Below are 27,829 nucleotides of genomic sequence, written 5' to 3' on the forward strand. Positions count from 1 at the left end.
TTGATTCCTAAAGCTAAACATTTGTACTGTTACACAGTGTATAAAAGGAGTCAAAATGACATAACATATAAAGAAAGCAATTCCAGAAAATAGATTTAGAATAGAAGTCCATACACTGGCATATGGGATCCCAACATTAAAACAGCCACTGAAATAGATCTTTAATACTATAATAGAAGTCAACAGCAAGTGACTGTGTCTCATATACATATATTTAAAAAAATGACAATGGAAATGTTACATGGTACTTAATTTATATTTTTGTGAATTCCAAATGAAACTGGTAAAAGTCGCCTGCACTGCAGCCTATACAAAAGACCTAAGCTTCTGAGATGTCGTTTATCGTTTCTATATCGTACACCGACGTGCTCTCGTCTGAGCATTCTCGCGAGGCTTCGGGGATGGGGGAGGGAGGGTTGCAGTAGTCTGTGATTGGCGGATGAGTGTACGCCTGGAAGTCTACGGTGCGGAAAGACGTGTCCAGCCGGATGCCAGACGCAGTGGTCGGCCTGGAACCACTGTCCGACACGTCATCAGCATTGTCTGAACCACCCTGACCTATGGAGTTGAAGTCATCTGTAGAAAAAGACACATTTATTCATTTATTATTCATTTATTTATTTATGATGACTATTCTTCTACATGTATGTTATAACCTTGAGTAAAATAAGGCATCATTTTAAATATCTAAATTCGTTGAACCAAAGTAATATTATATCAATCTGAAGATTCCGACATGATTGTAATTTGTATTACCCTACTATTAATTAATGTTTTATGTTGTAAAAAAACAAGGCTGCTAGATATGTTGCTGTTGATACAAATAAACCAATAGATAAATAAAACGACAAAACAGTATATTTTTGGCTGTTGGACTTTTTTGTCAGGGCCCACAAGGCCCCCAGCTTTGTGCCGAGTATCGCGTTCCATCGTTCGTTTGTTCGTCCGTTCGTCCGTTCGTTCGATGATTGGGTGGAGGGAAAGACAAGCTGAATTAATATATAGAACCGCTAATAAGGCATGACAAAAATATCTCTTCTCCATTAGAGAGAGCTAAGTCCAATTCAAGGGGATAAATTATTTATCATACATACGCCACCCATGGCTATTTCCATCTTGGCCCCGGTTATTTTTTTTTTCGCCATTATCTGCCTACAGGCAGTTATATTCATTACTCCAAGTGACAACAGAATAACATCCTCAGTGCATATTTTACTTAACTGGTATCTAGTCATCATTTCTTTGCAGGGATGATATCCGTTTGAAGTAGCATGTACTACAGTGACCTACTATTTGACCCACCTGCATCCTCTATTGTCATGGCATGGAAGGCTTTAATGTTGATGTCAGACACACGGGAACTTCTGTGCAGCTGGCTTGGAGTAGACATGGACTTGGACCCCGTCCATGCTGGAATAGATTTGAAAAACACTTGAGGAATCTCACTTGTTCTGTTACATTGTTCCTAGCTCAAAAAAGAACAATAAGTAGATGTCTTCAAGTACTAGAATTTAAACGATGCTTAAAGTTAGATGTGCAAAGGCTAGGCGTAACAAGTAAGCTTGCCGCGAAGCTACTGTGTTACGACGAAAGGTCATAGAACATTATACTTCTGTATAATGTCCTTGATGTACGGAATTGATACATGCAATACTGTAGTTGTGTGTCGTTGCATGGAATTGAGGAAACAATTATGTTATCAAGCATTCAAGTGATACAATGGAAAGGAATGCTACTTGTTCGTTCGTACCACTTCCAGGAGTCCCAGGTCTGCCTTTAGGCCCACATGGCAGTATCGTCATCCAATGGTTCTGGACGTCCTTCTTCAGAACACAGTGGAACACGAAGATGAACATCCCTGTTGCAGAAAAGAGAGCGAGAGAGAATTTTTGAATTTATTTTAAACTGTAGTGTTTGGTAAAAAAACGTGTTTAGGTGGTACAAAATGTTTACCTCCAATCAGATCTTCTGGTGGCTACAAAGTCAGTGTCAAATTCGCCAGACAGTATCCATTTGCTAGGCAGTTACCATTTGCTACCCGTTTGGTTGGCGGAAAAAGAAGACACCAGAACAAAATGAAAGCCTAAACCTCTGCTTGCATGGAGGGTAACAAAATGATCTATTAAGGAACACTTTGCGCTACTACGTGTGTATTAGAAATTGCCTCACCTTGAAGAGAGTTGACGATGGCAAACAGGTAGCTGAATGTGAGACTAGCTTCAGCTATAGCGAAGATGGCCAGCACCCAAGTTAGTCCTAAGAGGATGACCAGTCCAATCGCACCCCTAATGTGGAAAGAAGACATATACTTTCATTCTTTCATGCAAGGTTTGTGCCAGATATCAACAAAGTAATCCGCAAAGTGGTGTAGGGATTTATTATATTTTGTGCTTTATTTTCCTCTACTTATGATGTACTTCACCAGTCTCAATCATATTTTCAGTCACTGGGTTATCCCCACGTCATTAATCTACACTTCCAGTCCATTTTTATTCCGTATCACACGTATACCAGAGGACCGTGAATGTGTTGGAATGGCCGTTTATTTCATCACCATAAGGTGCGCATGAATTTTCGTCCGTTTCCAAAAAAAGTTTAACGACCATACTGTAAATCGTACGATATGAGCGAATATATGTCGTATGTTGCAAAAGAAAACGTATTGGAAAACGATACTAATGTCATTGAATCAATTCAGGAAAAGAAGGAAATGCGAAGAAAAGAAAATAAAGATTCTATTATTCGCCATACCATACTCTGTGTGTTTAGTCATTTGTTCAACATTTATGACTACGTAGTTTTCATAATGAAGGAACTTTTTTTCGCACGCTCGCGTCAGTTTTGGGGTTCCCACAGGATGTCATCCATATAATCAAATCAACATGGCCTAACGATGACATCCACGGCCAAAGGCCGGTATTACTGACGGAATGGCTGACGGAAGTTCACCATCATCCGTATCGGGAGGCAGGTCATCTCTCAACCCACCTTAGCTTCGTCGTTGTCTCCACTTTGTCGGCCTTCTTGAACTCGTTAGCTGCCCCTCCCACCAGCTGTCGGATGACCAGCCCGAACATGACACAGTTCAGCAGGAGGACCAGGCACACCGGCGCCAGGAACGCTCCGTAGAACGCGTTAGGCTGGAGCCAGCAACTGTGTGGATATTTAACATTAGGATATGTTTAAAGTTCTGCTCAACAATAGGGATTGTTCTCACCTAAAGCTATCGATAAGTCACTCAATTCAATAGACTACGATATTTACATCAGGGCCGATCACCCATCACTAAACTGCCACGTCGACGGGGACCGACATCGTTTTCGGGGTACATTTGACCCAGCGTTGACGTCACACTTCAAATATACCACATAACAAGTCTCACTGGGTCATCTATTGAAGAAGACCAGAGTGACTGGTCAAAAGTAAAGCTCTAGGTGAGAACAATTCTTTGCGTTGGATCAAAAGTGTTAACTTGAAACACGTAACTACCACCACGGTGAACTTTCATAATAACATAGAATCGGCAGAGATCCCGACCAGAGTCTTAAGATTTAAATGATATATTCATATTTGCTTAAAAAGACAGCCAGAAATTGTCAACTTGGATAATTAGACAATCAGTTTGCAGTGTCCCTGGTCTACCTGTGCGGCTTTTAGGATTACAATATATAATGATCGCAATGTACAATACTTACATCCCTCCATACTGGGTGTAGTTCTCGACGTTAACCGCCAAAGTAATGGCAACAATAACAGCCGGACTACCTGTAGGATAAGAAGCATTCACATTAGAGTGTGAAACCATAGGAACATACAATAACCCAGTGCAATGGCCAAGTAGGTAGAGTCGCCTTGTATCCGTTAAGTCGTCAGTACTTTTAAATGGTACATACACAACACACACTAGTACCAGTGGACAACACTTACTGCAGTGATTGCACAACTGTGTGGCCTAAGGGCTACAGAAACAGAGACCAGCGCCGCCATATGCACCTTAGGTGCTGGATGGAACTTAGTGACACAAAGAGGTTCTAACTTCCAAAAATACTTAAACCAACTCACCCCAGCCAGCGATGCAGAACTTGAGCATGAAGTGCCTGTAGTACGTGTTGAAGACCTTCATGATGGCGAGGTACAGGTTGAGCGCCTCCAGCCCCATCCACGCCATGGAGGTCAACAGGAAGTAGTGCAGCAGCACTGCCACAGTCACGCATGCGCCTCGGCTGCCGCTGTTGTGCGCAGGCCCAGAACAGACGAAGAAGAGGATGGCCAGGAGCAGTGCGAGACACAGGTTCATCAGGATCTTGGTGGGGTTGTCTCTCCGGAGCTTCCTATTAACAGAAGTAAGGTATGGACACTGTAAAAACCGGACAAGACTACTCTCCAAGCAGAGGTTTGGGTTTGGGGTTATTTTTAGCGTGTTTTAGGCTTTTTTATCGGGGTTTCTCTTTTGCACTGAATTTTTTGTTTTTATAAAAAAGCCGAAAAGCACGCTAAAAAAATAACCCCAAACCCAAACCTCTGCTTGGAGAGTAGGACAAGACTACTTCCTGAGATGGGCGGGCTATTTACATCAGAGCCCATCACCCTTAACTCAACCACGACGGGGGCCGACATCGTTTACCAGATACCTTTGACCCGGCGTTAACATCACACTTCAGAGAAGCCACGTGACAAGCCTCACTGGGTCAATCAAGACCAGAGTGACTAGGTGAGAGCCATTCTTTGTGTTGGATCGAAAGTTTAACTTCAAACTGATTAATGATTAATGTGTTTGAGTAAGAATAAACAGAGCAGTAGTTTAGTTAGGCTAGACCATGTGAAGGCAAACATTATGTATTTGCTTCGCAAATGTTATCTTTCTAGTTGTTGACATATTTTTTATTTTCACTTTTCCATTATGTTACCCAAATTACTTTATACTAAGTACAATGACACCACTTTATACTAAGTACAATGAAACCATATTCTATGCATCAATTACTAATAATTACCTGAAGAGAGAGTAGGTGAGTAGAGTCGCAGCTATCCCGAACATGGAGATGGCACATCCCACGTAAGAGATTATCATTAAGGCTGTCAGATCTGCGTCCGATATGTTGTCTATGTTACCATAGATATCCTGAAAAAAAAATAATATGGAGCTGTAGAACCTTGAGCGGCTTGCATAAACTGATGTTTTATTTTCTTACCGTATATTTAAGAAGGTAGTCCGATGAATAGTGCCCAAACATATAACTATGTCATCTCTTTTTGTGAGATTACCAGACAAAAACTCTTACCAGTTCAGTAACTATCCATTTGGTTGAAATAGAGAAATGGTGTCACAGTTTTACATCTACACAGTACTGGACAATACCCCTCACGGGGTTTAACGTCCAGGGGGTCAGTGCCCTGGAGCGAGCGGTGATGGTGGTGCAAACACAAAATATAGCAAAAAGAAAAAGTAAAGCTGTGGTATGTACAAAATGTACAATCTTCTTGCTTATCAAAGAAGAAAATGTCCTGAGCCAGCCATTTGCTTTTGTCTCGTGGAAACAAAAGACAGTCGTATTTCTATGCTGCGTGTTCCTCTCGGTAGTGGCGCGAAACAGACGTGGGCTAACAAAAATATTTTTCTACAAGTTACTTTACAAAACTGATTTATAGTTGACCTATCCTTTCAGTACGCATGGTCTGATATCAATGACATGGTTGCTATGTTGTTCCTGATAGTAACACACAACCTAAGTGCTTCTCAAGGACAACAGACTCTTTTGAAGAACACAGTAGTCTTGGGGGAACCTGTGTGCTCGCATTCTTTTTTCTAGGTTGAGTTTAAGCGGCCGGCTGACATGGCCGACTCGGCACAAAGCGGCGTGAAGGGGTACAGTTTTGAGGACAAGCTGGGGACAGGAGCTTGCAGTGCCGTATATAAGGCAACTAAAGGCGGACAGACGTATGTCCTGAAGTCGATCGACTTGATGCAAAGTGATGCTGAAACCTCTGAAAAGCTGAAGCTGAAAGTTTACGTGAGCGACCAGGAGAAGAAGCGGCTACAGAAACGCGCTTCTAAAGCCGCCGTGGAGCTTCGGAAACTGCTCGGTGTTCTATCTTTGGAGCATGACAACCTGGTTCTCTTCTTTCACTCGTTTTCCTCACAGGAGAAGCTTTGGGCCGTCATGGAACATTGTCCTTTAGGAAATCTCAACAACCTCGTACTACATCCTTCTTACGACTGCAGCCTGAGCACAGGTCTTATGGTCGGAGTAGCCGACGGGCTCGCCCATCTACACGACATCGCTGATCTTCAGCACCAGAACCTGAAACCGATGAACGTACTCCTCTCCGGCACGCGACGGAACCCAGTGCCGAAGATCAGTGACTTCGGCATCGCTAAAGTCCTCGGGGATCTGAAATGGAGCTCGGCCATGTGTACCAGCGACGAACAACCTGGCACTAGCCACTTCATGGCTCCGGAAGTAGACGAGGGACAGTCCACAAAAGGTAGCGACATATTTTCCATGGGCGTCATCTTTGCTGCCGTTGTTGATCGATCCTCCTACAACTCAGAGGGAACGTTCCTCGTGGCTTGCGTCGGGTCAAGAGGAAGACTCGCCGACGCCTTGAAGTCGACCACGCTGCAGGACATTGAGGAAGGTCTGGTGACGACTCTACCGCCCGGCAGTTCCATGAAAGCACTTATCCTAAACATGCTCGACTACGACCCTGCCCTACGCCCTTCAGCTGCCGGCATCAGTCTCGCGCTCAAAAACATAAGTAAGGGGCAGGCCATCAAACTCGACGAGATAGAGAAAGCGGACAAGGTCGTTGTTTCTAACGGGACTGCCGAGATCGATATCGCCAGTGTTGTTGACGATGACTTGGCAGAAGTAGCAGACTTGAACATCAAAGACAATGAGGACAGTGAGGGGGACAGTACTGACGGTGCTACAAGTGAAGAAGACATCGACGGCGGCGAAGGTGACGAAGAGGACAACAGTGAAGAGGAAAACTAACAATGATGACACTACCACAGCAACGGTAAAGCCCTAGTCACACATTCACGAATTTACAATTGGCCTCTCGAACACTAGCGGAACACCCCACAACCGTGGTTTAGGATGCGCAGAGCCGGCTGGTGTTCGGTGAGGTTGGCTTCTATACTATTCGGCTGTGCTAGCCAAATGTTTCAAAATGTTTTAAACATTTGAGGGTCGATCAGGAGGATCAGCCATGGTTGGCTGGTATTCGGCTGAACGTCAGCAGAACGTTCAGTGCGTGTTCGAGGGTTACATTTGCTCATGAATAGTTTGTAAACCTCCTACAATATATTTCATTGAATAAGCGCAGAATCTGTTGCTGCATGTACATGTATTTGTTGGAGTATCATTCATTTTGCAATATTGATTTATCATACATAGCACAAAACCTTATTTTTGGTACCACACCAACACTAACATTTTGATATGAATGATTATTGCCCTTTTCAATAGTGCCATTGTGTGTTTGAGCTTTAAAATGTAGAATAACACTAGCGCCTTGTTGTTACGACGGAATATTTGACGCGAAGCCTGTCATTGAAATCAAACTGAATAAAATCTGTTAACAGAGACCATCTTCCTCACACTGTATTTTTCCTTTCTAGTTGCTTGCAATTTTTTTATATATTCGTGAGTCCAGTGCTCTTATATCCCTGCAAAGTGAATTTTATAGTGTCATATATCTTTCTGAACTAGGTAGAAGTACAGGTACAGTCACAATTCATCGTAAACTTGATCACGAAAATTGTTGACGTCCTACCAAACGAACTAATGTTATGGATGTTACCTTTTGGCTTATTGAAAAAAAAGAGCAACGGACGAGCTCTTCCCCTCATTGCCTCATTGAGGCTCAGTAAACACGAAATACTTGCCAAATTCTACAATGGCGCTCTCGAGGGATGAAAGTTTGTGGATCGTCATGCAAATTCTACCGAATGCGTCATCTCAACCGTTTCATGACCACACAGGCCTAAAAGGGCTGTTGAATTCACAGCTAATGGCCAGAATCGCTGCTGCGTTTACCTGCCTATACTGTCCCATCGCGACCTGAACCCAAAACAATCTTTCTGCCTGACACTTGTAACTGACTCGTTGTAATGATTGGCGCCTTTGCAATCACTGAAGTGGTCCGGGACATGTCAACAGAGCAGAGATTATACGAGATCAAAGCTATCAACACAGTGCTTAATGGCGCCGAGGTTGCAGGAGGTCATGAAAAGTGTGTTTTATGTGAGTCATCTTTTTAGCAATACATGACATGCTGGTCCTCGGTTGAGGAGAATTGGGTGGTCTATTTCATGGCCTTCAGCGTAACACCTACAAATGTAGCCTCTGTCAGGCTTCAGAAGCGGCAGGAAAGAGTAGAGACATCATGCAGGCTGACGGTCTGCTAAAGGAGTAGAGTTACAAGCAAACTGTACCCCTTTAGCGGGTCGACTCCTCTGGCATGTTATCTGTCTATTTGGCCCAGTTTCTACTCAAATTTCCAGACGTTCAGAAGCCTGGTAGAAGCTACGTAACACCTAATTACTACGCTTAAACATCTCTATGACTCAAAATATAAATAAAAAAATATCTAATCATAATGACCTCTTAGAGAGAGCTAGTAAACTGCCCATACTACTGTAATGTTCAGTTTTATCGCTACTAAAAGATACATCTGGAACGTACCATGAGGACGGCAAAGTTGGTGAGATGATTGCACTCGCAGGTAATGATGTCATGTTGGTCACTCGCCAGTCTACATCCTTCTCTTGACCAGTCTAAGTACGAGATGCACAGAGAATATTAGGTCCACTGCAATGACGTTGGCCTTCCTAGTTAACTTTATATTGGGAAGTGGATATCTACCTAAGTTGGCTTGTAACTCCTTATGATTAATTAATAAACATATTGAGTACCGGTGTATGAATTATCATAGCAGATGGTGTACTTACCAGTTGCTGACGTGTCCCAGAACACACATATTGGAGTGCCCTGTCAGCGACATAAAGAAACAAATGAATAAATTCATATGATTTGAAACGTATCCAACGAGACAACAGTCGTATATTCGTGAAGTGGGGAGGGCACCTACAGCTAGAAATTGTGCACATTAACTAGTGAAAATTGATTCCTGCAAGCAAACGTCAATTGGAAGAATCTCAAATGCGACACTTTTGTTTGTTTGTTTGTTTGTTTGTTTGTTTGTTTGTTAAGGAATCTCCCATTAGTAACAATACAGCCACTACTCTTCCTGGAGTCCTCTTACGTAAAATACATACATAAATACAACAGCTATTTGGATTCACTTCTAACTACTTGCCTTCCTAATATTTGCCATCTAACAATGATAATAATAAATGTCATTGAAGTAAATTTTACACATAAAACAAACAGTCTTTATTCATAAACGTTAGTCGATATAATTATTGCTATAAGATACTTGTGGTACGAAACAGGAACTTGTGGAGGCAGTCTTCTATCTACACTGCGCACCTATTGGATCATCCTTCATTTGTCATATAAGTTATGGGGCAGTGCCGAAGTCGCGCGGTAACGCCAGGCCCCTGTAAGCTATCCTGTACATGAACATGTACACGAGTGGGTTTAACTGAACTTTCCTTTTAAAAACCCTCCCATTTTCCAAGAAGTATCATGTTACAGTTGGGGGTAACGGGAGCATCTTGCATATATTAATGAATTATATTTGCATATATGGGAAAATACCATGCTCCCGTTACCCAGTTGGGTCGGCCTCCCCGCGCTCTTCGGCTGTGCGGATGTCTCCAACAAAGTGGCAGATAGGTGGTTCGGTCTTGTACTTATATGGTAGGAGATCTGACGTTATTCATGATTAACCAATCAGTGCGCAGTGTAGCTAGTACATGGCGTCACCATAAGGATGAAAGAACTGAACTGATAAGGTACTAACCGTTATGAGTCTGCGGAAGTTGACCTGTACGGGATGGTACAGGTTGGACACGTGCATCCCTCCCACCGTGGCCGAGATGATGGGAACCTGAAGCTTCATCATACTGAAGGAAGAGTTCCCATCCGCCTGGCTCACAAGCTGCACAACGGTAAAACCAGTTACCAACAAGCCGTAAGTAAGAGGGAAACTATACAATGTTTTAACTATTCCTATTTACATGCTTCTTTTCTCTTCTTGAAACATGTGTAGACGAATGTACATAAGTACTGACATAGATATTTATTGCTGGTACCAAAAATAAAGGGACGCCTCGCATAGCTGGGCTATTTGGGCGCTTTAAGTATTAAATTTTGACGAAAATTTTAGCAAAAAAGCAATTTTAGATTTAGTCAACACCCATAATATTTTTGTTTCGACGCCCTCAAATAGGGTAGGGAATTTCCCGTGCAGCCTTCGTACCCCCTGCTTCACCTTTTGAGTTAGTTAGTCAAACTTGCCTAAGTCTAATGTTTCTGACTCGGGGATGTTGCTGCAGTGAGCAGTGGCCAATGAGGCTTTGCACCAAAACCCGTTAAAAAGGTAAAAATCTAATCAACTTTATTGCTTAACAACTATAACAGAGAAAAAACAACAAGGATAGATACACGAACTATACTAAAATACACTTCTAACAGAGTTAATCCATACTAGCTATACTACATTTCAATTCTACCAAAGCTAATCTATTCCATGTATTTCTTGAGGATAGTATTATTTTATATTATATTATATTATATTATATTATATTATATTATATTATATTATATTATATTATATTATATTATATTATATTATATTATATTATATTATATTATATTATATTATATTGTATAGTTCAGGAGATAGGTCAGTTATTTACAATACGGTGTCGTTTTTATAGCGATTCGGATATGAATTTTTCTACGTATGCTGATATCTGAGTAGAGCATGCTAGGGGCATATTGAAGATTTCTGGTTTTGAATAAAGGCATGTACTTCAACGTTTTGACCCAAATATGTCACACACACACACACACAAAGGACACATACGACCGTAGACTTACGTCGAACATTCTGCCACTTCTGTAGAACGTGAACTGCACGGTCGGTGGTTCTGACAGGATCACCCTGTCCAGGAGAGTCGTGGGAAGCTTTATCGAACTGAAGCCTCCTAAATCTTCGCTGGACACATCGTTCAAAAAGATCTCAAATTCCTGCAGAACGAAAAAAAAAGAAATTAATCATCAATTAGCATCTTCTCAATGACGTCAATAACTGATAGCATATAGTTGCTGAATAACAGAAAAACTAAACTGGATAGCAAAAAGGCAAAAAGAAAACATTTACTCAAGCAGCCGGATATGTTTTTGGAAACGGTCAGACGTTTTAGACCATCCACTATCTTTCGTCGGTGACACTGGAGAATTGTCAGGAAAAGCAGGTTTATAAGACAAATTTTTGAAAGTCCAAAATGAAACCAAAGTTAGTCAAGACAAGCTAGGATGATGCAAACTAGTGAAATAGCTCCTGTTGTCTCAGAACAGGAGCTTACGTGTTGTCTGTTCTTGGGGCTGGGAGCGCCAAATTTCAAGTGCCTGAGAGTTCTACCCGTAGCCCCCCTTCCCTGTTGAGGGTGGGGTTGTACCGTTGTACATTCTTTCATACATTGCCTCTCTAACTCCTCGTTGCAACCATGTACAAGCAGGTTTCGCGGTCTTTATTCATCAAAGAATGATTTCCCTCCTACCTGATCAGACTGGTAAGACCGCCTGTCGTCCGTTGACTGTTTGACGAAGGCGGCGCCGGGGAACCGTACCGTCTGGAACACCCCCAGACCTATGGCGATATCTCCCGCTGTCGTGACGAATGTGTCACCGTCAAACATCGTGTTGAAGGTTACTGGCTCCATCACGCTCATGAGCCTGAAAAACGGCACAGAAATTAATCGGTCACATCCCTAGGCAACACCCGACATCTTGGAGAAATGTAAAATATACGCACATTTGTACGGAGTTGTCATGCATTGATAAGAAGTTATAGGTGCATGAATACGGATTTATATTGATACGGAGTTATACATACATTGATACGGAGGTATACGTACATTGATACGTAGTTATACATACATTATATTGATACTGAAATATGCACACATTGATTCGGATTTATACATACATTGATACGTAGTTATACATACATTGATACGTAGTTATATATCCATTGATACTAAGTTCTACATACATCGATACGGAGTCATTCACACATCGATACGGAGTTATACATACATTCATACGGAGTTACAAATGTATTGATACGGAGTTATACATACATTGAAACGAAGTTATACATGCCTTGATGCCTTGAGTTATATATACATTGAAAGGAGTTACAAATGTATTGAAACGGAGTTATACATACCTTGATACGGAGTTATACATACATTGATACGGAGTTATACATACATTGATACGGAGTTATACATACATTGATACAGAGTTATGAATGTATTAAAACGGAATCATACATACATTGATACGGAGTTATACATCCGTTGTGCCTCCAGTAGCAGTGCCTCGTCTGCCTGCATGAGGTTGCTGATACACTGGAGAGTGGTGGAGCACTGTTGGGTGTCCAGGGACTGGGCAGCGGAGATACTGGACAGGGTCTTAGCGGCCAGGACAGTGTCCACCAGCGTGAACTGGTCAGACCAGGACGTCCACGTCTGTAGCTCGTCTATACTGTCCAGTACTGTGGTGCAGAAGTGGACATCAGTTTAGACAGAGCAATTGTTCATGGGCGTAGGAAGAACAAGACTCATTAAAAGGCTAGGGTCTTAGAACACAAACGACCTAGCTTGACTACTTTGGAAGTCTCACAACATAATCATATAGAAATGTCTGGACACTCGGTCTCATTGGATAAAATAAGTATTTTAGACCAGAATTTTTTCTTGACAAAGCACCAGACAAAGACTGGAGTTGTACAGTCAAAACTTTGGGCAATTCAAATTTCTTGCGTTGGAAATTACAATTTAAATTTCGCCATAATGACTGGAAAGACACAATGCAAAAAGAAAGCCCGGTAAAAACGCCAAGATACAACGCTAAAAATTAGCCCACGCCTATACACCTCTTCTTGGAGAATAGGGGGTTGTACAAAACGTCAATGTGTAGATAACTATGCATTAGCGATGTCTCTACTAGACATATTTCTTCCCTCTGTTTTAAACAGAATCTGGTGTACCTCTTTCCGGTTGCAAGTACGCCAGCTCACTCAAACGCTGGGTCACCCTGTTGGAGAAGCAGGTTGTCATGTTCGGTGTGCCCCAGGAGGCTCCTTCTCCAAAGATCCAGACACTGTAATAACCGTGCAATTATTTAGAGCAGGTTAGGTATGGCAATTATATTGTGATGCTAAACTTTATTCCAAAAAAAGGTACACATTTTCAACGATCACAGTCGCCTTCAGCAGAATAAGAAATGCTTCTGAACGTGAATCCGCGCGAATTACGGACACGTGATCTTATTCTCACGAGACTTTACGGATACGTGACGTCAGCGATTGGTCAAACGTGCCAGGCAGTTTATATCGTCCACCGTCTCTGTTTAGTGATGGCTGGAGTACCCGGATATGTACTTCCTCCTTTTTACCATAGTACGGCAAATTTTTGTGTTGCCACAGCAGTTAGAAATTTGCATATCTACTTCATCCCTAAACTACCCCTGTGATGCAAAAAAATGTTTTTGGCGACGCCTTAGGTGCGGAGGCATTTTTACAGTACTACGATCGCTTTGAAAGATTTTTTTAAAAATTGCACGAATGCATTCCCTAGGGTTTTGTGGTAGCCTTCGACCTTGTGGTCATCGCAATCGGACCAAGCAGGAAAGGCCTATGTTACCATGCATGTAAAATGCACCTCTTCGGGCAAACTGTGGCTTTTTGCACACAGAATATTAATGATTGTCTTTATTGATATTTCAAATATGTTTTCTTCTATCATGAGAGAACAAATTTTCTTGCTCATAAGAAAGAACAAGGAGCAGCATATTCAAGCTTATAATGCTTCAAATATGTTTTTAGTTTCAACTATATCCGAACAACATGACACACGGGCAGCTCTCATTGAGATCCTAAACAAACAAAAACTTCAGGAAAGAAAGGTTCATGCTTCACCTCAAGTGAGAATGACAAAAGTAGAAGATTGGAACCCACCAGTCCCTAATGGCGGTCCCGTCTCCCTCCGGACAGGCCACCCGAGCTTGTGTGTCGATGTAGGTCCTGGGCCAGCTGACCAGGACACTCTCTTCCTCCGGACACCAGGTGGCCAGCGCAGGCGTGGCCGGGGCTTCTGTGGTCGCCTCTGAATATTTGCATTAATGCAGGACCTTTATTGTACGTTTATGCTCTTACAAGCTAACTACAGGTCATGAATAAACGGCAAATAATTACAACAATAACTTACTTGAACTATACTAATGTGAACTACTATTCACAGGTTCAACTTCTCAAATTTTTTTATGTCTTAGGGTGGTGGGACTACGGCGCACAGATATGTCAACTTTGTGTATTTAAATGTTAATTGTACTTTTTTTGTTGTGTTGCGCTGTTGATAATAAGTTATAAACTTGAGTGCAGCGTCACACTGTCATTGTTGTGTTTTCATGTTTTGATGAATAAAAGGACTTCTTCTCGCTTCTTGAGGCAGTTAAAGATGTACGAACATACGGAGCTAATGATACATGGTTTGTCAAGTTTCAGAAGGAATACGAATTTTTCTGCTTTATCTAGCACATTATACTGCATTTATCATTCAGACCAACGATAACATCATAATAATATTGTCTCTTACCAGTGACAGGAGGTGGGGTGGTGGTAGGACAGACCATGTCCCACACGTTAACGCTGGTCAGGCTCTGTCCGTTCAGGCTATCTGGTGACAGACACTGCGGGTTGTCCTTCAGAATGTCCCGTCCGCTCCCGTCCTGAACCCAGCTCGCTAGCCACTGTAAGTTACAGTCGCACTGGAACGGATTGTCCCTCATGTATCTGCGTGTGTGTGTGTGGGGGGGGGGGGCATAGAGTTAAAAATAACATATTTCCTGGTCAAATTTCATGTGTTACTTTTCTCAGAAAGAGAGGAAATTGCTAACAATTCTCAACTATTACATACTGTAATATGTCGTTCACTAGAATATCACTGGATGCTATTGTTCTGATGACTTCCTAAATACTATTTGTAATATAGTGTTTCAAAAAATTTGAAGAGAAAACTAAAAAAAAATGCATTAAAGGGACGCACAGAGATCTAACTGATCTGTCTATTTCAACCAGAACATGTCATTGAATAGGTCAACTAGTATTCGGCGTTACACATCAGATTCTCTGACCTGGTATCCAGTCTTATCGTGCTTGGGGCATGGTAGTTGGGGCAGGCGGTGTCTAGATCTTCGGGTTGTCTAATAGTTTCCTCCCGCCCAGTACCAACAGCCCCCCCGGTAGGAGTGTAACGCTAATAGAGATGGCACGCCAGGGGAGTTGATTTGCCCTACCATCGTGAAATACCCACCGGGAAACCTAGCTGAGGCGGGCGGGAAAGAGCTCCTGGAGCCCCGAGGAGAACCCGCCCCTACCACGATAAGGCTGGACACCAGGCTACAGATTCGCAGAAAGTTGGTTATCTCACCGAACGTATACCATACCTAAACCGTTCATCATAGCATAAATGAAAGATAACTGTAAAATGCTACCTCTATATATCATTAGTACGGCTACTACTAATAAATGTTTTGACTAGAAAAGTATATTTCATGAAGCAACTTTGAACTGTTTGGAGCTTGACAATGACTGGAGTCGCACAGTCGAAAATTTGATTTAGTCCAATTTCTTTTGTTGTAAATTACAGTTCAAATTTACTTCATGATGGCTTCTACTAGCCCCGGTACCATCCGTAATTTGTTATGAATTTTTAGCAGAGCTATGTAACAAATACGGATGGTACCCAGGCAAGACGTCGACTAACACAGATAAACTTTTAAGAAAAAAAAGATAATATTATGATAGAAAAGCTAAGGTCTGTTCCGGACAGAAATTGTACGACAGGAAGAATGAATCGCTACCATCACTCACACTTCAATTAAATTAGGAATGTTGTCAAAAGTTCCTTCCTCCAGGTTTGTGAGAGCGTTTGAATGTAAGTATCTGAGAAACAGAGAAGACAGTCATCACCAGAGCAATGAACAGAGGGAATCACAGTGAGGGTCTCTTCATGTTACCTGTTGAAAAAAAGCTCGAAAATAGGGAACATCACGGTTAGACAGGCTTCAGAACACCAGCATTGTGACAGAAGATTTAAATCTTCAAGCAGAGATTTAGGCTGTTTCGAAGTGTTTGTCGTTTTATCGGGCTTTCTTTTTTGTACTGGCATATTTTGGATTCCAGGCAAGTGGATACTATCATTCCAGTTTGATGCTTTTTTGCCACCTTGTCGCTGCCTTACCAATTTTCTACTGTGTTGCCAGTCGGCTACTGTTTTGTGAATTTCATACTGCCTTGGCAATTTATTTCATACTGTTTTGCCAATTTGATACTTTTGCAGCCAAAAGATCTGCTTGTAGATTAAGATGAGTTATAAAGTAATATGTAAATAACATTGAACATTGCACCAATAATTTTGTTTTTTAAAGTGTACAGCATGTTGACATAAAATGTTTGGATTCATATTCACACCAATCATTCTAATAAAGTTGTACTTCCGTAATATTATCTAGCTACAAGATTGAATCGTAATATTTGAATGTTTTATGAAAAGCATAAATACTTTGAAACATCATGTACTGTAATTGTATTCGTGCTCAGTATATGTCAATATGTATGTATGAAAATACGTACAGTCATAGCAAAAGGTATATCTTATGACCATATACTGTAATGATATAGCACAACCACACTGTACTGAAATACTTACAAAAAGACTAGATCTCCCAAGTCGACAAAGGCGTTTAACGGTACCCTAGATATCCTATTGTTGCTCAATATTCTGAAAGACAAAGAAAAATAATAGCAATTTTAGCAATATACATTGATACATCGACAAAAAATGACAGCTTCAATTTCACTGAACGAATTCTGAGTATGTTTTGTTTTGTCTATCCGAGGTAAAAGTTGTTTCAGCTGATTTAGTTGAGCGAACTTTTGGCATTTAGAACTGTAAAAGTCTGGCTACTAGACACCACGTTATAAGCCCATGTGCAAACAAAGGTCTAGAAGGTCGGGGTTAGACTATGGTGTGGCTTCCATCATACTGACACCTCCAACACACCAGTGACCAAAACAAAAGAATCAGGGGCTTTTAGGGTAAAAGTATCATGAAGGCTTGTTAGGTCTAGCCTGGGCGCCAGACTGTTGCCTGGGGCAGTATGCATACTAGCTCCTCGGCTCCGAAAATTTTACCATAGACACTCCCTCAGATATTATTCTCGACAGATAAGTTTTTTATATTCCAACATTTCATGACTAGACGTGGTGACAGCACACTCAAGTTATATCAACTTATTTTATGCCGCCACCAACGCAGAGGACAGATACAGGACAAGACAGTACTCATTTTCGCTTGAGTTAAGTGAGGAAAGTCGTGTAAAGTGCCTTTTCCAAGGGCACAAGATCGGTGTCAAGTCAAGACTCGAACCCGGACCTCTTGGTTCCGAGTCGAGCACGCTGGCACTACGCCACACGACTTCCTAGAGATAAGTTAGACCCCCAGGTTCTAACTCTGGGATCGGGGCTTGTGGCTTCCCCCAGCCGAAGGGAGTATTGCGTCGTGTCGGGGTCTGACATCCAGGCTAGTTAGGACTTGAGCCGCTTCTACCCACCACAAGAACAACATTTCTGCGGTGAATACGTCTTTAGGATGACTTGCTTTAAAATCCCCTGTCGTGACGTAGGTCATCCCTGAGACATCAGTATCTTTTGATGCGTCTCACGCAGAGCTTGATCCTTAAACAGACAGAGCTCACGTGGTCTTTTTCACGAAAAGCATGGGGGATAAAGTTGTCAGAATTTGTATGGGAAGGGGATCAATGGTAGGGGGCAAAACATACTTTCGTCAAGGTTTTTCTGTGCCACTTCTACGTCACTCTCGAGTCTTCGTGGAAAGTGTGGTGTATGTTTTTTCTATGATTCACTGTTACGAGTGTTTTGTTTGTTTGTTTCGCATAACCGGTAAACCGCCTTTAGGCGTAACACACCAGTTTTGTATATGTACGTACATGTACAAGCTGCGTAAGACCGGACTGTGAGAATAAATTTGAACCACTCACACCGGGAAGGTCCCCTCCTCTTTTCGATAAGTGCGGTGGGATCTTCAACGTGCGTGGGGTGTGGCTCTCCCCAAACACGGTGTCAAAATATCAGACAATTGAACATATATGTTGAAAAGTGGAAGTAAAATTACTCGAATCACTCGAATATTTTCAAATAATGCATTCCCATACTTGGTGCAAAAATATTACATAGTGGATCTTTACCAGGAGTGAAATTGATAAACATTGATGATCTACATACACTGACTGCGCTTCCCGTGGAAAATTGGTCGGCACTTCCGTCAGTTCTAAGTCCTGACAGTCGATGTTGGTAGGATCGCTGCAGTCACAGACGTCACAAGCGTCCACAGCCTCACTGACTCCCACCATCATCAGCAGTAGCATACCCAGTAACAGGTACACTGTGGAGATCCGTAACGACCGAGGCATGGTACTGGAAGTCATCACAACTTTACACACAGTCTCTCTTTTCTATTAGCGAATCTGGTACCCTCTCCTCGTTGGGAAGTTGGCTTTAATCTGTGAATAATAAAACATTCGTTACTTTGAGCATACCCAGTAACAGGTACACTGTGGAGATCCGTAACGAGCGAGGCATGGTGCTGGAAGTCATCACAACTTTACACACAGTCTCTCGGTTTCTATTAGCGAATCTGGTACTCTTTGCTCGTTGGGAAGTTGACTTTAATCTGTGAACAATAAAACATTCGTTACTTTGAGCATACCCAGTAACAGGTACACTGTGGAGATCCGTAACGACCGAGGCATGGTACTGGAAGTCATCACAACTTTACACACAGTCTCTCGGGTTCTCGTAGCTAATATGGTACCCTCGTTGGAAAGTTGGCTTCAATCTGCGAACAATAAAACATTCGTTACTTTGAGCAACCAAGTCGTATACGTGTGAAACACAACGTTAACTGGTTTAAAATCAAGCCATCTAGGGCAGAACCATGGCTAGGAAATACCAGTAGGCACATGCATGCTAATATCATCGATCAATGATATCACTGTAACTGTAACCTTGCTGTGCCTAACACCTTGCTCCTCTTGGATCTGAATGTTCGTATGAAGCAATTCGTCTGCAACGTTTCTTGCAACGAGGCAAAGCATCATCGTTTGTTGCCTTAAAACATACAACAATTTCTGTTGGACCAAAAGTTTTAACTTTAAACATGTAACTACCAACACAAATGAACTTTCATGACATACAACAATTTATCATGGTTGCAAATATTACAATACGCTCCATATACCCATGTTCAAAATATACATAATCATTGTACAGGTACCGGATCCAAAAACAGCTTAGTCTCATTTCTGATTACACCCTTATTCGTGACTTGTAATGTCGATAGCTTTTTGCTGGCCTTTTTTTCACTTAGTAGCGAACGGTGTAATAACCTACTGGAAAACTAGTAATTTGTGTGCCTGTAAAGTCTTTGTAATACCAAATGCAACCCTTCCAACATGCTAGCGGCCATACCACGCTAGTTTTTGACTGGTGGGCGGCTGCGGTGCACTGCAACACAAAAAGGAGTGACAAGCAGTCTGTCCGGAGTAAGTTTGTACCAACATAAAAACCTCCATGCCGTTTGCAACCAAATAGCGTCATGCAAGGCAGGGCGCCATGACACGTCTTGTTTCCTTGCATAGCATGAGCACTTCAAGACCCGTTCAAACATATCAGAGAGTTTAACTGGCTAACACGCCTGTCCCGGCAACACAGGGGTCTTGAAAAGGTGTTGTCTGAGAAAACAGCCGAACACAAATGCGTCTGTTTGACTTCAGCCTCGACCAATTTACGATCAAAGCCATAGCTAAAGTCCTCACCACTTTCTACACCATTTATCACTGCTTATTTTTCGTATTGTTCAACCCTTCAATTTGTTGCAAAAACTCTACGTCCCAAAAATCACACCGTAATTGTTGATGCGAAACTTTCTATCGACCGATTTGATGCAAATGAATCCACATGTATCCGTCAGTTGACATCTCGAGTGTGATATAATACTCCCCCACAGTCCAGGATATACTCAACGATGCTGACTGTGTTTTTCCCACTTATCGCTACCATAAAAGGAGGCAGTTGAACAGCTTGGAATAGACTCGTTTCTTTTGAAGAGGGGTACTTCGTTAAATGTGCTTCGGGTGACGTGACAACACGCCAAGCCTTCTCCTGTGGTTAAAAACCGAGCAGAGGCACACAACAATCTCATAGTTCCTGTAGGGGGGTTCGATGGAGTAATTCAATATGGCAGCCCCTGGGTGAAGGGGACTCCAGTTACTCAAAAATGGCAGATATATCCAAGGACATTCTATGTATGAAGGCTTCTTGATATATCGAATACGAAAGAGCACAAGAGATTTGTGATATCTGATATATCTAACACTGAAGCTTTGATGTAAAGAAATTCAACCGCAACGTCAGGAATTCTAAATGCTCTTCATGGGATGAAGTTTGTTTCATCTAAGCAAGAAATATAAAAGAAAATAGTTACTTCATCCATTAGACTTACGCTGATACTCAAGGACGGTTACAAATGATCACAGCTTGTGTGTAAACTGAAAAAGAACGTATTTTGTGACTACTTTATTATTTGACCAAAATTTTACTATTATGAAGTAGGCTGGTAGGTACAGTTGCTCTGTCGGATTCGTTCCCTGGTCTAGCCAATAAAGGAAAGCATCCGAGTCCACAAAAATCACAATAAGGCCAGTAGACTATCAAACTGAGCAACCTAAATTGAGTTAATTCATTCTGCCAAAAGATATGGATTTTCTCCATCCTTACCTTCAAAAAAGTTCCTCGTTTACTTTCTTCAGTTTCCCAAACTTGGTAGATGACAACAGCAGTGATGCACGTACTATGATGTAATCCACATGCAATGGTGCCCTGTCCACGAAAACGTTGTAATAAAAAAGAATCGCAAAACCGCAAAGTCCGGAAAAGTCCCCTTGAAACTCTCCCTAGGTTCACATCTCCTCAATACGTTGTCTCCTGCACTGATACGGTAACGATGTGCACAGGAATTCACATGGCTTCAACCCGCGGAATCTAGAGGAACAGGCTGAGAACTGCCTACGCGAGCTGAGTACGCGCTGTGCTTTGTGCAGTTCGCTGTCGATGACCTGGCACAAAAATGTCATGCATGACCAGCGCTCAGTGGTCGCGTGGCCGGGCCACAATCAGCCTAAAACACGAAAACACTTTCGTCAACATCGCTGTCATGGCGACTAGGAGGTCTGAGTACATCGGCGCTGTCCAGTCATCGAGAAGAGAGGCTCTTCAGCGAGCTCTCCGCCATTGTGTGCGAGGCTCTGCGGAAGTCAGGCGTGTCTCGGTGGCGACGGATGTTGGTTACGGCCAGATAAAAAACAAAACTAGACTAACACTAGTGTTTCCAATGGTCGGGAAATATAAAAAAGAGTTACTCATTTCTAAGTACGGCTGTGAATAACTTGTAGAAACTAGATGCTTCAAGATATTTTGTGTAAAATAAACATCAAATTACTGTGTATTATTATCGCCATGTTTGTAATAGTATATGTTCTTTATTTGTTTTAATAACCATCTACTCTCCAACCAGAGGTTGTGGAGGAATGATCGTTACCTTTTTATATATGGCCGTTTGTTTTGTCGCTATCCCCACCAACCATCGGTGGTTGCCGACCTTCTCTGGCTAATGGATACTGCCTGGCAATTTGATACTGTCTTTTTACCACCGAAAGGGATCTGCTTGGAGATTAATAACCATCCACTTGCAAATGTTCATACGTTGGCTACGTTTACATGTAGCTATGTGGCGAGTACCTGTAGTGCCACTGACGTTTTATAATCCCATGTGAGTCATATGGTTAAGCACGTTTTGTAATATCTACCGTACTCTCCGAGCAGATGTTTAGGCTTCGGCTTATTTTTGGCGTGTTTTAAGCCTTGGTCACAACCCGCCGTACGTGCTTTTTGTCCGTACGTTTTTATGGGAGGCCACGTCTGCTACGTTTTTTTTTCTGAAAACGTGGGGAAGGAGTGGCGTCGACGCACGTCACTCGCACGGTTGCGCAAGGTGTAAGAGCGTTGTCTGCACGCTACGTCTGGCCGTGAGCGGTTGCGTGCATCGTACGTTGCGCAAGTGGTAAGTGAGTTGTACGTGCTTACAACGTACGATCTCTGTACGATTTCAACTTTACCGTAAGGAGGTCGTACTCACACGTGCGTCTTACGTACGGTACGTACGGGGTACGCGCGTCGCGCGTACTCGCACGAACGGGTAGTGAATCCGCAGACCGCACGTAGAAAAATTTTTACATGCACTTTAGGGCCCTGTCACACTTCTGCGAATAGACTTGCGTATGGGTTGCGTACGGGCATTTTTTTTCATACGCAGCTGTACGCAAACTGCGCACTTCATATGCATCTCAGTCGTTTTGTGTAAGTTTTGTGAACGCCGGCATGCGCACAGCGCACGCACCGCCCTGCTCAGTACGCAGCGTAGTTTTGAGCATGCCCAAAACTACGCTGCGTACGCTGTTACGCAGTTCATGCGTTTTTAATATGTAATGCATCGGTCAAACACGGTATGAGTACGCTATCTGTTCGTGGGGGACACGCGGCCCATACGCTGATCTGCACCTGGAACTGCACCTGTGCATAAGCTGCGTACAATGGACGGATGCATTGCGTACTTACAGCGCATTAGTACCGTTCGTATTGCAACAGGACAGCGCATTGTACGTATTTATAACTAATGAGAAGCGCAAAGGTTGCGTACCGATCTAGATAGCAAACTTGCCGAACACCTGGGCTACACCCGGGGTACCGGCTCCTCTAGACCCCATGGTTAACAGACCTCCTGGAGCATTTTACGCAAGATGTGACAAATCAAATGAGTTGATTACTATGCTAAGATTGGCTCTTTCTAATATGTTTTGCTGAAAAGGAGATGATTATTGGGAAAACGTCTTTCCTAGGGTGCAATATGTTTTACAAAAATACATTTTGACACTTTTTAACACAAAAGAACACCCTTGTACCGCCTCCATATCCATACTGCATCAATATATCTAAATTTAACATAAGTATTTGCTTTTTGTTGCCTGTACTTTGGAATAATGCGCCAGTTGCCTGTTTTTGTGTCGGTAAATTGTATTGTTCGCAGAGATGTGTAGTGTCCATGCTATCTGTGTGTAAGCGAAATTGTAAATTGTATGTATTGCAAGTATGGGTGTTTTCATTGTTTTCAAATTATTAAGAGAGGGCATTCCTTGACATCTCCAATTCATCAAGGCTATTAACAGCCTAAGTTTTATGTTTGTATAAAGTCCGGGTACGGGGATTTAATTTGCCTGACAATATATTACAGGAAATTGACCAGGGCTAGGGCGAAATAGAAACAAACACATTTTATCTGAGTTGAGGGCGGCCCATGAATGACTCGCTGCAAATTAAACAGCAGAAAGCAGCAGGCAATACGCACACAAGACGCTTGGCATTCGTCGGAAGTGCGTTAGGCATCCGGTGGGAATACGTTGAGTGCGTCCGGAATACGCTTGGCCTTCGCAATGCATTTGAACGCCATACGGATGTCAAATGCAATCTATTCGCTGAATTCGTTATTTGTACGCTACAAGTGCGTTACAGTAACGTTACGTATTGTGCCTACGGCAGAAATGCCTGTACGCAATTCAAACGCAATGGCTATTCGCAAAAGTGTGACAGGGCCCTTAAGTTCTACGGCGTGTCTGCGTGCTCCCAAATCCGTAGGATTCCGTACGGAGGCGGTACTCACCACGCACGGATGCCCTACGTTTGCCCACGTTTTTGCACGTAGACAGCACGCAGATGCACGTGCGGTGGGTTGTGACCGGGGCTTAAGGCGTTTTTATCGGGCTCCCTTTTTGTACTGGTATCTTTTTGTACGCCTAAGGGGTGATGCATAGTAACTATATGGCAAATGGATACAGCCTGGCCAATTTGATACTGTCTTTGCAGCCACCAAAAGATCTGCTTGAAGATTACTCCAACCGTACGTTCAGTACGTTTTGACCATGCGTAGTTTTCACTTGTGATCACTTTGGTACGCTAAGTTCCGTGGAACAGGGTGCTTATATGTGAACCCGTAACTACTCCTAAACCAACGTCAAGTACATAAATACCAATGAATCACTGATTGTGAAACCATGGTTACAAAATATGTTCTGAGGAGCAGTGACATCACTGAACAGTAAATTGTCTTTCTCCTAGAATCACGCCATGAGCTAGAGTTTGGGCCCAGCCATGAGGCCATGTTGATTTGATTATATGGATGACATCCGCGCGCGCGCGCATGAATTTTTGGCCGTTTCAAAAAAAAAAGTTTTCAACCATAAATCGTAACAAAAAGTTGCAAAATGAGCAAAAAATATACCGCAATTTGCAAAACAAAATGATTAAAAATGATACCAATGTCGTAGATTGCCAAAATCAAACGGAAAAAGACGAAAACGTCAAAAAATGAATTTGAAGACTAGATTATTCGCAATTTGTTCAACCCTCATGACCACGTAGATTTCATAATGAAAGCAACTTTTTTTGCAAAACGTTTTTTATTCGCACACGCGCGCATCAGTTTTGGGGTTCCCAGAGGATGCCATCCATATAATCAAATCAACAAGGCCTAAGTATCACAAAACGGAGATTTTAACACAAGGGTGGAAGTAAAGAGGCAATGGATATGTGACCATGTGTCCAAATTTATTGTGCCACAAATCTTTGATTCGTATATGCTTTAAATGTGCTGAGAACAGTGTGCAGTACAAAATCACATAGTCAACAAAACTTAGTATATTCCCATAGAACAAAACCAAATAAATTAATGTTGTAACAAACCTGCTAAATACAATAGCCGAAGTGACTACACTTGAATTTTTCTTTCATCAACAAATATTTTACACACTTAACCACATACAACGCATACATATATATATATGTATATAGAATCTGTGTTCACATATTCTTTATGTACTTACTTAACATCCCTCCCCGCTATATGTACTAGTGAAATGGAGAGGCACGACAATGATTTTACGAATGTGGTGACATTACATAAAATGTTCAACCCTCTGACAAAGAAGGCACACACACATTTACACATTAGAACTAGACATTAAGATAACACTGATAAACGCTGTATTCAATACAAATGTTGGTGCATATTTGGGCACGTGGGGGGAGAAAATAATAACGTGTATTCTAACCTAAGTGGCATTTATACTTTCCTTACATATACTTTTCTAGATACTGCATATCTAGATGTCAAAAACTTCATTATACAAACGTTACGCAACCAAAAATACAACTTAAGTAATAAAAATCATGTATTTTTGTAATGTTTCCTCTGTCACGGTGTATTTCCTTTCGTAACGACTATCAGATAGTTCCTCCATATTTTGACTACCCATGCTCGTAGAATGTTCAACACTGATAAAACAATTGTATCCTTTCTGTCCCTAGGTTTTTGTTTATTCTGCCCCTTGTGGTGTAGTAAGTACTCACGGGCATTCACCCAAGAAAAGCATATTCTGAACATGCGCGGACTATCTCAGGGGTGCCAGAGTATACAGTGCAACTTTATGGAATACAGCGCAATTTTACGGAATCTAGCAAAATTGCACTGTATACTAATACGATTGCACTGTATTCCGTATTATTGCACTGTATTCCGTAAAATTGTACTGTATTCCGTAAAACTGTACTGTATTCCGTAAAAGTGTACTGTATTCCGTAAAAATGTACTGTATTCCGTAAAATTGTACTGTATTCCGTAAAACTGCACTGTATACTCTGGCACCCCTGCATCTGGCACACGTGAATCACAAAAATGTACAAGGTCACAGTAGAAGGCTAATTGTAATATGTCAAGGGTGACGATATGAAATGTAGCATGCGCTTATTGGTGAAAAAATATGAAAAGGTGAAAAAAACATGAATTTTTTCCGTTATCTCAATTTTGTTTGATGTAACATCATGTCGAGCGCTGAAGGCACAACAATCCAAGGGTGGTCCGAGGGCTTGTTAAAAAATTTTGAAATCTTGAAAATCTGAAACGTTAGTTCCTACATTCTTAGTGCCGAATTTTGCTGGTAGACTAAGCTTAGTTTGATGACATCTCTTTTCATATCTCTACACGCCGATTTTGTCCGTCAAAGACGACAAATAGGGCAAAATTGTCTTTCATGAGTAGCAAAATTCTGTCAAATGACAGAAAGACAGACGCTGGCTAGAACACTGTATTGTTGTTTTGGATTATGTACTCTATTTGTGTTGGCACTGTTGTAAAAGTCAGCCCTACATGTACACTAGCATCAATTAGCTAGCCTCCGTAGCAGGCTTATAGAACCGGAGGTTTGAATTGGTGGTCTTCGGCTGTTTTCTTATTAGCCATAAAACAGGGGTAATTCAACCAGGCCGGCTATGTTGTCTATATAATAGCACATAAAAGATCCCAAAGACCCTGAAGACCCCCAAACCCCCAGTTTTTGGCATGCTATGGAGACTACAGTTACCAAGGCTACTATGCAAGGCCTTAGAGTTAGTCCTCCCAGATCAGTGTGTTTACACGTTAGCGACATACCACAGCCAATACACCAGGTTAAAGATGATGAAAGCCGTAGGAAACAGCACCCTAGCGACTTTGTCGATCTTTGCACCCGTGTCGTTGTCGTCCTTCTTGATGCCGGAGGTCACCAGGGCCAGCCCACCTTTGACCTTGAGCGAGAACGAGGTCCTCTTGTTCATCTTCATCCAGTTGTTCTCGCGAGAAGACGGGCGGTCCTGTGGGGGCGGGATTTTATTTATTTATTGTTTGTTTGTTTGTTTGTTTTATGCCATTAACCAGGAGATAGCCTGAGAGAGCTTCTCAATGTTTCCGACGCGGACCCTAAACAAAAGCTATTAACATCAAAATCAACTCAGTCCAGATAACAACAAAAATGATAAATAAAGTTACACAAATTTCAAATTGATACAAAATCAAAGTAACTTAAACAAGGAAAATTTCAAACCTCCAGGTTTTTTTTGTATTCTATTGGTTTAGGTTATTTGTTTGTGTGTAGTATGAAAGTTATGTGCGTAATATGTTTGTATGTGTTTGATGGCTACTGACGGTTGGTTTGGTATGGACTGTTGATTAACGTGTCTGACAGCCTGCACCGTCACCCGCGCCATTACCCCCGCCGTCATTGCTGCGCCGTCACCCAAATTTTTTATCGGAACCAGACACCCCTCTGTTTGACCCCTTTTAAATGCTAAGACCCAAAACTGCAACCTCCCCATTCCTTAACAACATGGTAAATTCCATTTTCAGCATGGCGGGGGTGTCCGGAGCACTTAAAAACAATTTATTTCGACGCCCATAAACACATATGCAATTAAACAAAAACGTTCTGCATCATCTGCAGCCCAATAGCAATACGTATACCGAACAACAGACCAATCCGTCCAGCCGATCGCGAGAAACAGCTGCTGACAGAAATGTTTCGAACCATAGTAAAACCTCCTCGCGGAAGGATATCTCCTT

General features: G+C 42.1%; 2 protein-coding genes and 1 pseudogene across 2 annotated transcripts; 1 reads left to right on the plus strand and 2 right to left on the minus strand.

The window, feature by feature from the left end:
- Positions 1-239: 239 nt before the first annotated feature.
- LOC109464501 (adhesion G-protein coupled receptor G6-like) lies at positions 240-18,753 on the minus strand. The gene is made up of 20 exons (XM_019761508.1): positions 18,514-18,753; positions 16,919-16,990; positions 16,081-16,152; positions 14,804-15,000; positions 14,167-14,314; positions 13,198-13,310; positions 12,483-12,702; positions 11,702-11,876; positions 11,019-11,168; positions 9,937-10,074; positions 8,960-8,999; positions 8,694-8,785; positions 4,995-5,122; positions 4,063-4,331; positions 3,696-3,765; positions 2,989-3,153; positions 2,170-2,285; positions 1,751-1,858; positions 1,303-1,410; positions 240-576 (listed from the first exon to the last, which is right to left on the minus strand). The coding sequence occupies exons 1-20, from the start codon at positions 18,714-18,716 to the stop codon at positions 320-322; spliced, it is 2,841 nt and encodes a 946-aa protein (XP_019617067.1). The 5' UTR covers positions 18,717-18,753; the 3' UTR covers positions 240-319.
- Positions 5,681-7,107, plus strand: LOC109464660 (serine/threonine-protein kinase PDIK1L-like). The gene has a single exon (XM_019761697.1). The coding sequence runs from the start codon at positions 5,835-5,837 to the stop codon at positions 6,996-6,998; it is 1,164 nt and encodes a 387-aa protein (XP_019617256.1). The 5' UTR covers positions 5,681-5,834; the 3' UTR covers positions 6,999-7,107.
- A 2,341-nt stretch (positions 18,754-21,094) lies between the features above and the next one.
- The window catches only part of LOC109464502, an 8,724-nt pseudogene continuing 1,989 nt past the window's right edge, over positions 21,095-27,829 (minus strand).

The sequence above is a fragment of the Branchiostoma belcheri genome, unplaced genomic scaffold, assembly GCF_001625305.1.
Source record: "Branchiostoma belcheri isolate BF01 breed outbred unplaced genomic scaffold, Haploidv18h27 scaffold14, whole genome shotgun sequence".
Classification (NCBI taxonomy): Eukaryota; Metazoa; Chordata; class Leptocardii; order Amphioxiformes; family Branchiostomatidae; genus Branchiostoma; species Branchiostoma belcheri.